The sequence below is a fragment of the Cucurbita maxima genome, unplaced genomic scaffold (assembly GCF_002738345.1).
Source record: "Cucurbita maxima cultivar Rimu unplaced genomic scaffold, Cmax_1.0 Cma_Scf00021, whole genome shotgun sequence".
Classification (NCBI taxonomy): domain Eukaryota; kingdom Viridiplantae; phylum Streptophyta; class Magnoliopsida; order Cucurbitales; family Cucurbitaceae; genus Cucurbita; species Cucurbita maxima.
The window spans coordinates 695,362-705,939 of NW_019272037.1; the positions used below are offsets into that span (position 1 = coordinate 695,362).

Genomic DNA, 10,578 nt, shown 5'->3' on the forward strand with positions numbered 1-10,578 from the left:
TTTTTTTAAAATTTTTTTTTTTTTTTTTTTTTTTTACTAGTTCAAATTTTTTAAAAATTAAATTTGAAAAGGAATCACTAAGATTTTCTATTGAAAAATTTAATTTAATAATGTAATAATAATATTATTTTTTATTTTACGATGAATTAGGATTTGTTTTCTCTGCAAATCGACCAACCAGTGCTATATGTGTTTGGTTTTCGTGGATTGATGGATCGGGGTTCAACTCATACATCTATTGATATTAATTCAACAGTGAAATTTGTTTGAAATTAATATTTGTGTTCTGAAACTTCGAACAGTGAAATTTGTTTCCATTTTTTATCGTAATAGAATGAAAAAGAGCATTCCGAGCATTACTCGATAACCCTTGACTGCTACCATCTTCCTATTGATTATCAATCCAAGGCTTCCAAATGCTATCACCTTCAAACTTGGCAAGTTCTTTTGGTATTGTAATCACATAATTTTCCCTCATTTCTTTACCACTCTCTAGCCTCCGAGTATAGCAAACGATTAGAGTTTAGGGTTTAGGAACTGAAATAATAGGCGGAGACGAAAATAATAAGGCTTGAAAAATCCTTCCAACAAGAATGTTGGCTGCTTGAACATTGTACAACAAGCGGCTAGAGCTGTAGAGAGTCAAGTAGCAAAGTTGTAGATAAGATCGATTGCACGTGTTTATAGATTGAAGGAGATTCAAACTGGGGAAATTGTGGAATTTACCAACAGTGTCTCTCTAATGCTCCAGCCTCACATCATCTTGCCAAAAATGGCTGGTTCCAGGAAGATATTATTGGGTGGTGTATCGCTACAGCCCACCCAAAGAATTCAACCTCGACTCTCCTGAACCTCGTAAACTATCATTCTGCTTCGCTCCCATGATAAACACTCGAGAATAAAAAGCAATTCTTTCAGGATAATACTAGCAGGTCTCTCTTCCATGCATACATTTGTATGTGATATTAAAGTTGCACATTGAAGGAATCAAACAATCAACCTTTGAAATGATAACTGATACATTTCTATGAAACTATTCTCAATCGACGTGGTTCAAAAGGGATTCGAAGACAATGATCGGAGAAGGTGGTACCCCCGGCTACCCCTATGATACATTCATTATTAATATAACCAATGATATCCAATACATAATAACAAATGGAATGGCTATCTATACCAACAAACAATATTGTAAAATAGAGCCTACAAAAATGTAAAGTAATGGTATCTTCTCCTACTTGTAAGTCAGTAGAACCACAAATGAACCTCCCTCTTTCCACTCTTTCTCTGCTACTAGCTGCCATCATCTGATATCAATGTGCTTCAAGAAGACATAACCAAAGAGTTTCCATAGCCATTGACATGTGATTTTTGCCACCTCCAAGCCACCTCTAAACTCTCTTGAAGATCTGTGTGTTGCGCCGTCCAGTTCAGTTCGTTCTTGATCTTAGTTGGGTTGCTAAATACTTCGGCATAGTCGCCCGGTCGACGAGGGAGATAGTCAACTTTGATGTCTACCCCAGTTGCCTTCTTGCACGCCTCCACGAACTCCTTCACCGATCGGCCTGATCAAAGACATCCAAAAGTTATGTCTAAAGGTTGCTTGCTTTATCAATGAGATGGAAAAGAAAATGTATGCTACATCCTACCTTTTCCCGTTCCGACATTGTAGATTCCGACTTTTCCAGGGGTTGCCTTCTCCAATGCTTTCACATGAGCATCCACGAGATCGGTGACGTCGATATAATCGCGTATGCAAGTCCCATCATGTGTTTTGTAGTCTGTTCCTTTTACCTGAAAACATCACAAGAATAGAAAGTAGTTATCCACTTAGTTTGTCTTGCTGAACTTTGGTCGAGGGGCGCTTTGTTTTCGTTTTCTTAACGTCTCAATATATGAATTACCTTAAGCCCAGAAATAATGCCACGAGCAGCGTCGAAACAAGCACCAGAAATGCGTCCGTGCTCACGAAGCTCGGGTCTAGGAGCTTCCCCTAGTCTACCCTCTGGATCAGAACCAATCACATTGAAGTATCTAGACAATTTTCAACACATTCAAGAACCAGATTGCTTGTTCAGATGAATCATTCAACAAAAACTCAATAAAGGTTATGAACATAAACTGTATTGCTAGCAGCAAGTTCCACAACCTTAAGATCATGACTGCCATCTTTGAATCTTTTGAAAAGTCAAGGATGATTTCTTCTGCCATCTTCTTGGCTTTTCCATAAGGATTAATTGGGGCCTGCAACGAAACGAATCGAATATTCATCAACAAACTCGAGTCTGCACCCATGAGTATACAAACAGACAAACTGATACACATTATGTGAAAACCTGGGGGGTTTCTTCAGTGATGGGCATTGTTTCTGGCTCTCCATAAGTAGCACAAGTACTAGAATATATCAATGTCTTCACACCATGTGCTGCCATTGATTCTAATACTGTCAATGTATTTGAAGTAATATTGTGATAATACCTACAACAAGAAAGATCACAACAATCAAACTGTTGTATTCATTCACTTCCAGAGATGTATATGAACAGGTATCCATCCATAAATGTTGGCTATCTATCAATCTGTTTATTTTATACTCACTTCAGCGGATCGAGGGTGCTTTCCCCGACATATGCAACCGCTGCAAAATGCATAACGGCATCGAAAGCGTTCTCGGAAAATATTTTATTAACCTGAACGTATCAGTTAAGGCAACATTTGTGTTCAAGGCAGCTACTAATATATTATCACGTATAAAGGATACAGATTTTGCATCTCCCAAGTCAGCATAGATGAACTGAAGCCTTCCATAGTCTGGAAACAGTTCTTGCAAAACCTTCACAGCACCTAGATTGCCTCGGGATAGGTTGTCCTGGCGTGAAGGAATTGTTCGTAAATGAAGGATATAACACCAAAGACATGAAAATGACACAATCTTAACAAGGGAAATACCACTATTGTTACACGGTACGAGTCTTTCAATAGTCGAAGGGCAGCGTGCGAGCCGATATATCCTGCACCTCCTGTTACTAGAACATGAGTGACTCCTAGTTGTTGCGTTGCAAACTGGAAGGAAAAGATCATGCACAACTTTAGAAGTTGCATAAGAGAACGGTTCTCGAATGTACTCGGTCAGCAGCGATATATAGCCAAAAAAATATCATTAGAGATCGAGAGCTACCGGAGTTGGGGTGCTAAAGTTTGGGGATTGCTTGAGCATAATAATACAAATTGCTGTAAGTGATGCAGCCAAAATGATCTTTCCTACAAAATTGTTCTTCGGTTTTGGATCTGGATAATACATACCTATAAGGAAACGAAGGGAAATGCAAGAAAAACAAGTAAATAAGCTTGAAGATCTTAAGCAACTTAAAAGTTTGAAACATTCATGCAGTCAACCTGCAATAAACATAGATGTTTTGAACACGATACCGAAGAGAAACTCACCTCCAAACGACACAGATCTACTGAACCTCGATTGATTTCTCGACCTACCAAAACTGAGCATTGGGAAATCGCTCTATCTTTTGTGTTATACAGAACAGCAACTCAATGAGTCCACTTTAAGGATGGAGCTGCAGTGTAATATCCTACACAATTTACCAAAACATTATCAGTTAATTATGTTAGTAAAACAGCCACAATGAACAGTCAAGATATGACTTGTAACGACCCAAGCCCACCGTTAGTCGATATTGTCCTCTTTGGACTTTCCCTTTCGGAATTCCCCTCAAGGCTTTTAAAACGCGTATGTTAGGGAGAGGTTTTCACACCCTTATAAAGAATGTTTCGTTTCCCTCTCCAACTGATGTGGGATCTCACAATCTACCCCCTATTAGACGCCAGCGTCCTAGCTAGCCCTTGTTCCCCTCTCCAACTGATGTGGGACCCCCAATCCCCCTTTCGGGGCCCAACGTCCTCGTCGTTTCCCTCTCCAACTGATGTGGGATCTCACAATCTACCCCCTATTAGACGCCAGCGTCCTAGCTAGCCCTTGTTCCCCTCTCCAACCGATGTGGGACCCCCAATCCCCCTTTCGGGGCCCAACGTCCTCGCTGGCACATCGCTCAATGTATGGCTTTGATACCATTTGTAACAACCCAAGCCCACCGCTAGATATTGTCCTCTTTGGCTTTCCCTCAAGGCTTTTAAAACGCATCTGCAAGAGAGAGGTTTCCACATTCTTATAAAAAATGTTTCGTTCCCCTCTCCAACCGATATGGGATCTCACAATCCACCCCCTTCAAGGCTCAGTGCCCTCGTTGACACTTGTTCCCCTCTCCAATCGATGTGGGACCCCCAATCCACCCCCTTCAGAGCCTAGTGCCCTCACTGGCACATCACCCGGTGTCTAGCTCGATACCATTTGTAACGATCCAAGTCTATCACTAGCAGATATTGTCATCTTTAGGCTTCCCTCAAGGCTTTTAAAACACGTATGCTAGGAAGAAGTTTCCACACCCTTATAAAGAATACTTCGATCCCCTCTCAAATCGATGTGGGATCTCACATGACCACTTTCAAATCTCAAAACTTATGAATGGGAAATGAAGCAAAGATACTATCAGGAGAAACCTCACAAGCATAAATCAAAGTTTCAAACAAATTTAGGAATATTACAAACAGTAACCTCGTTTCTATTCAAACTACATAACAAGAACAAAAAAAAACAAAAGGAAAAAACATCAAGTTTACTTCATAGATGCTGATAAGATTAGAAAGTAAAGTGCAAATTACAGTGATAAACCATGAATTATTGGAAACAAAGTACCAATCAGACCACAAATTTCAAACTACAGATCAATTCCCATTCAGGGCAAACATCATAAGAAAAGCAGAAGAAATTATTCTTCAAAAACAACAATCAACTCACCAGTCATTTTCACTTTCACCAAGAAAAACGAGTAAACAACAAAGAAATCAGTCCCTAAATAGAGATGCAGGGGATGATCAAATGAACATAATCACACATAAAAACAAAATTAAACAAGTAACGCAATCAATTAAAAGGAAACGAAAACGTTCACGTCCAGCTAACTGAGCAGCTTTGATCGCAAAGAAGTAACTGAAACGACGAAAAACATACAAAACCCCCATTTCGATTCCCAGTTCAGATTCAAGCGATTCAAAGGAAAATCATCAAGAACAAAATCGAACCCAGATTGCATCAATCCAAGCAAGACCCAGAAGAGGAAACTACGAAGAACAAAAGAGAACGTTACCAGGAATTAAATGTAAGTCCCGGGGGCCTAATGAAATTGAAAGAACATAAATCCGAAGTGGGTATCTGAGAAAACGAGAGGTAGAGAAAGAAATGACGTGAAATGAGGTGGTGGGTTCGAAACGAAACGTTGGCTAATCGAATCAGAAAAGTAAATGAAAATAAATGAAAGAAGGGGAAAGGCGGAGAAGACAGAGAAGGCGAAGAAGTTCTGTTTGGAGCGGACAACGCAGGGAGCTGTCTGTTTGTCCACATTGTATTGGCGCGTATACTCCACGACTCATTGGACTTTTTTATTAGGGAAATTCATTTCAATAATTTATATAAAACTATACTTAATTAATGCCTTATTCTATTATTAATTTTCTATTTCTTTTAATTTTTGTATAAATTTTTTAAATATTAGGTCTGAGTTTGACTGACATGTTTTTTTTAAGGTCAAAATATTCAAATTTTCACGAAAAAAATCAAAATATTCATTAATAGATTATTGGATTAATCAAACCGTAAAAATCAATTATAGGTTTGACTCTTCCGTTATCTCCGCAATTTCAAGCTTTGAAGATCCCTTTCGTAGTTTAACGTCATCTTTAAAACTCGTCCCACTGAAATTTGGGTTGGTGGGTAAAGTTTGCTAAAGAAATTCTTCCTAAATAATGTATTTATAGGAAAATACGAGATAAAATTCATGTCAAACGATGCCAAAATAATAAGGAAAAGGTTGTACACGTGTTTTTTGGGCAAAAAATATGGTGTTAATGAAGATTATAAAGGTTTGAGACGTTTATGACGCCCGAGTAAAAGAAAGGAACATGAACAAACAATGATCACATCCAAGTGAGAGTGATCCTAAGGATACGAGATTTATACATATATCAATAAAGTGTGTATAAAAACCTTAGAGTTAAGTGTGCTTAGTGTTACAATTACACTCCAGTAGCACCGTGACAACGATTGTGCGACATTTATTTTAACCTAGTAAATAAGTCATTTATATAAAAGTGATTGTCGTAAGATCGAGACCCAAGTCACGTTTTATGAGAAATGTTTTAAAAATACGTGAACGAGAAAATTAGTTGAAAATAATTTGAAAGAAATGAATGTTATAAATAAATAAAAAAAACAATCTAAAATAAAATAAAAATAGCATTTTAAAAAAAAAAACTTGAAATGACTAATTTTATTGCTATCAATTCATTTTTCTTTTTTCTTTTTTAATTTTTAAAAAGCATTTAACTTTTGGAAAGGGTAGTAAAAAAAGGGACAATAATAATAATGCAATGCTTTGATACGCGTAGTGCTGCTGTGTTACAGTGTACGAAACAGTCAACTAAAAAAGTGACACCTGGCAACTATATCACTGTCGCGGTTGTAGGTCTTCAATGCCCAATGCCCTTTTCTTCTGTGGGCTCATTTTCTTTCCTCTCTCTATTCATTAATTTCGCATTTTCTAGATATTCAAATATCATAAATATGTCTACACATTCTAACCTCTTTTAAATTTATTTCTTTTTAATTTAATTATGAATATTCTATTTTTTAAATCTAAATTTTTTTTCAGCTAAAACAAACCAAACCGTTAAAAATGAGAAATATAAATGAGATTAAAAGTTTAATCTTTATTAATACTCACAAGGTTTAAAGCAAACTACAAATTAACTAAAAAATAATAAAAGTAAATAAAAAAAATAAAAGTAAATATACTACTAATCAAATGTTGAAAATAAAATAAAATATACTAAATAATTTATTTTAGTTCCAATAAATAATAGCTAACTTAACAAAACATTATAAAAATCTAAATCAATATATTACTATCTAATAAATATATTTTATTTTCACAAAATAAATAATAGATAATTGCTAATGGAAATTAAATCATTAACGAATTAAATAGAAAATTTTAATTTAAAAAAAATACATGTAATAAAAAAAAAGAATTAATATGAATTTTTACTTGAAAAAACTAAATAAATAAGAGTGGCAAAATGCTGTAAAATAATTAATGAAAAGATCGATAATCCATTAATAAATGAAAAAAATGATTTAAGTAATAAATAATTAATAAAATTTGAAATAACTCACTTTTTTTTTTTTTTAGTTTAAAGACTAAATAAATTTAAGACTCAAAATTTAGAGACCGAACGTGTAATTTAACCAATTGAATTTTATATCTAATTAGACGACATGTCATCTGTTCAATTTTCATTTTTTTTTTAATGATAAATTAACTTTTAGTGGGGTTTTCTTAATTAAAAATAATAATAATAAGTCTAAAATTATGCCCAACAGATTTGCATCCATCTTTGTCCAATAGTGATGAGAAGGAGCAAAACTTAAATAATCCAACTCCAAAAATGGCTAAAAATGCATTAGTATGGTAGGTATATCAGACGCGTAACCTACCACGAACTTTTTCATACATCCCGTGTCCCCTAAAAACACGATTGCTGAAACTTAGAACATCGAAAATCTTGTGACATTTTTCATTTGGGCATTATTTTTAGCTATCAATCATACTTTTCGAATTAGATCTCGTATATGGATTTACTTATTTCAAACTACCTACATATACTTCTTAAACTCAAGCCTACCAAACCTATCTTTTATACTATATGCATATTAATATTTACAAACAATTTGAATATAATTTAGTGGATAAGACATCAATTACTATCCTAAAAGTCCATGGTTCAGTCCGATAATTATTGAATTCAAAGTAGATACAAATCAGGAACTCATTTGAACAAATCCCATATAGTTAAAGGAATTATTTCTTCGACCCGTGCATGACCAAAGGAAAAATAAGGCTTTGATAGGGCCAAATTTATAGCTGCCCATCTCATATACATCAGTAAATTAAGAACCCACATGGAGCTATCAATGGGTATCACAACATTAAAAGCCTCACTCACAAGAAGGCTGGTGAGATCCTTCCCCCACGTGCATTCTATTTTGTTCCTTTTCTTTGAGTAAAGAGTCTTAAATTCTAGACATAAAAGAAATATCTAAATCCACTACCTCTCAAATACTTAGAATAAGGTGAGTGTATGAGGTAAGAATCAACTGTGTGTGTATCTGTTCGCACGTTTTTCTTTTGTTGATAAATCTATACTCGTCTAGAACTCTATATTCGTGGGTCATAATGTGTCGTATGCTCTTTTTAGGGTTTTATTTTTAACAAAATAAACTCGATTAGTTGGTTATAAGTCTAGTTTTCATTTGGTGTCTATTTTAAAACGTTACACTTCTTCTCCCGAGTTTAGAGTTTAATTTCTATTTAGTCTCTATGTTTCAAAATGATACATTTACTCCCGAGTCCTTTCCCTCTTCTTTTCCATCACCTCACGACCAACATCACACTAGAGTTGGATCGATCCTTTCGAAATTTCTATTCCTTAAATCAAGGAAGTTATAGGAATACTGATTTTCATTTTCTAGTTCCTTTATATAATACATAACCTAAGAACAAGGGAGTGAACCAAAGAACATTATTTCCTCTCAAATTATGCTAAACATGCATGACAGCAGCAGATTGGGATTCATTTGTACAAACAACTTCTTCAAGTCTAGGGTCAGCTACACTAATTCTACTTCTGCAAAATTCTTTACCACTCAATAACAGATTCTGAAGCACTGGATTTGGTGAGTCATTTCTAGCAAGAAGCATACTAACCTTATGAATTAACTGAATAACACTATCCTTGGGAAACCTTTTCTCTTTCAGTAAATTTAGCCAAGCAGACTTAGAGAAATGATGTTCATCGCTACTATGGTGTTTAGAAATGCAAGAGAGAGCTTCAGAGTAGTCACCTCTAGCCAGCATGATGCAAAACCTTTCTTTGATAAGCGGTGGTGGCAGTATCCGGTCAGCCTGAGCTAAGTGCTTCCATGTTGTTTCCAGTAGCTCATCCTGTTGAACAGAAGTCCTTGATTAATTAAGAGCAAACACGTAACGAATTAAAACGACCAACTTGCACTAGTTTACTCCTTTGGTAGTGCAGGAAATTACACAAAATTATCCACAGATCATAGAGAAATATAGTTTCAATTCTCAGTATAATCACTGGTTTAACAAACAACAGCAGAACTCGTCTTCCAGACACGAATGTGAAACCGATGTTATACGTACGTCTTCAGTAGAAGCGGCCAACATATGACTTAATCAGCAGCATATTTAAAAAATATCATTAATTATAAGCAACTTTCCTATAACCATCTTGAACTATCCAAATTTAAAAGGGCTACTGGTGGGATAAAAAAACATATAAATGAAGGAGAAACAAGGAAAACACGAGTTGTACTAAAAAATGCCACCTTTCCACCCCTAGCAGCCTCCATTATCATCCGCAGATGACGTTTTGGGTTGAAGTGATACCCATAAAGAAGCATCTGGTTATAGAAATGGCTGAAATCATCCCATCTCTTTTCTGCAAAGGATGCATCTAGCATGGTGTTGAATGTGTAGATATCTGGTAATACTCGATCCCTATAGTCGGATACAGCGCTGATATTTCGTCCATTTTCTGACATATTCTGAAACAGCTCTTTAGCTTCGTTGAACATCCCATGGTCCAAGTAACCTTTCAACAATATATTACAAGTAACAAGATTGGGGGAGCAAAAGGCCTTCATGTGGTTGAATATATAGACTGCACTTTGTAAGTTTTTTGAGTCCAAACAAGCTTGAATCAAACCGGTGTAAGTCACTACAAGAGGCTTATTAGCAACTTTACATATCTTCTCCATCTGTAAACATAGCAAGGTCGTTGTGAGGTACCTAAATTATACACGAACTATAATTCGTCTAACTATACTGCAATCAGGAAGTGTAGTCAAACAATTAGAGCTATAAAGAAGTAAAATTGACCTCCCCATGGAGAGGCCAAAAATATTAAGGTACCAGCAATTCACGAGAAGGAGAGGCCTGAAGGCAAAGCATTACAATTTGACAATACAGAGCAATCATAAAATTGTAGACAGCATTAAGGCAGGCTCTATTAGATAAACATGGAGTTCCATCTCAAAACCAATTGGCAATTAGAGGAGTAATCCATGTGTCTTATAACGATTATGAGGCCTCGTCATCTTTTCGATGTAGGATCCTCAACATACTACCTCAAGATGGTGCCTCTTTGGGTTCACCATTCTTGGATCGGATCCTTTTTTTTTTTTGGACCGAATACCCATTTAGGTTTTATGACTAATATTGAATCAAGTACCATGGGATTCCATCTCAAAACCAATTGGCAATGAGAGGTGTAACTCATGTATCTAACAAAAATTATAAAATCTCTTTCTTTTTTTTTTTTTTTTTTTTTTTTTTTTTTTTTTTTTTTTTTTTTTTTTTTTTTTTTTTT

The 10,578-nt window shown here is 35.5% G+C and overlaps 2 protein-coding genes across 3 annotated transcripts in view; both read right to left on the reverse strand.

Annotated features, from left to right (window-relative positions):
- Positions 1 to 1,042: 1,042 nt before the first annotated feature.
- On the reverse strand, positions 1,043 to 5,460 carry LOC111495097 (UDP-arabinose 4-epimerase 1). Of its 2 annotated transcripts, none has more exons than XM_023144970.1 (11): positions 5,220 to 5,460; positions 3,445 to 3,587; positions 3,179 to 3,303; positions 2,950 to 3,063; positions 2,762 to 2,869; positions 2,599 to 2,690; positions 2,337 to 2,478; positions 2,150 to 2,244; positions 1,905 to 2,034; positions 1,650 to 1,794; positions 1,043 to 1,565 (listed from the first exon to the last, which is right to left on the reverse strand). In XM_023144970.1, exons 2-11 carry the CDS (start codon positions 3,503 to 3,505, stop codon positions 1,324 to 1,326), a joined length of 1,254 nt encoding a protein of 417 aa, XP_023000738.1. In that variant the 5' UTR covers positions 3,506 to 3,587; positions 5,220 to 5,460; the 3' UTR covers positions 1,043 to 1,323. The 2 variants fall into 2 exon arrangements, with proteins under 2 accessions (XP_023000738.1, XP_023000739.1); XM_023144971.1 differs by lacking the exon at positions 5,220 to 5,460 and adding an exon at positions 5,084 to 5,171.
- A 3,170-nt stretch (positions 5,461 to 8,630) lies between these two features.
- The window catches only part of LOC111495096 (pentatricopeptide repeat-containing protein At1g30610, chloroplastic), an 8,761-nt gene continuing 6,813 nt past the window's right edge, over positions 8,631 to 10,578 (reverse strand). Inside the window, exons 8-9 of the mRNA XM_023144969.1 lie at positions 9,536 to 9,967; positions 8,631 to 9,131 (exon numbers count right to left, since the gene is read on the reverse strand). Coding sequence (XP_023000737.1) covers positions 8,730 to 9,131; positions 9,536 to 9,967 — 834 coding nt within the window. The 3' untranslated portion in view covers positions 8,631 to 8,729. The remainder of the gene's footprint in view (positions 9,132 to 9,535; positions 9,968 to 10,578) is intronic.

Excerpts from the sequence above, each read along its gene's own strand:
- LOC111495097 (XM_023144970.1), bottom strand. The coding sequence starts at position 3,505 with ATGCTCAGTTTTGGTAGGTCGAGAAATCAATCGAGGTTCAGTAGATCT. Across the intron at positions 2,870-2,949 it reads CGTACCGTGTAACAATAGTG|GACAACCTATCCCGAGGCAA; the intron begins GTATTTCCCTTG and ends CCTTCACGCCAG. Across the intron at positions 1,566-1,649 it reads CAATGTCGGAACGGGAAAAG|GCCGATCGGTGAAGGAGTTC; the intron begins GTAGGATGTAGC and ends GTCTTTGATCAG.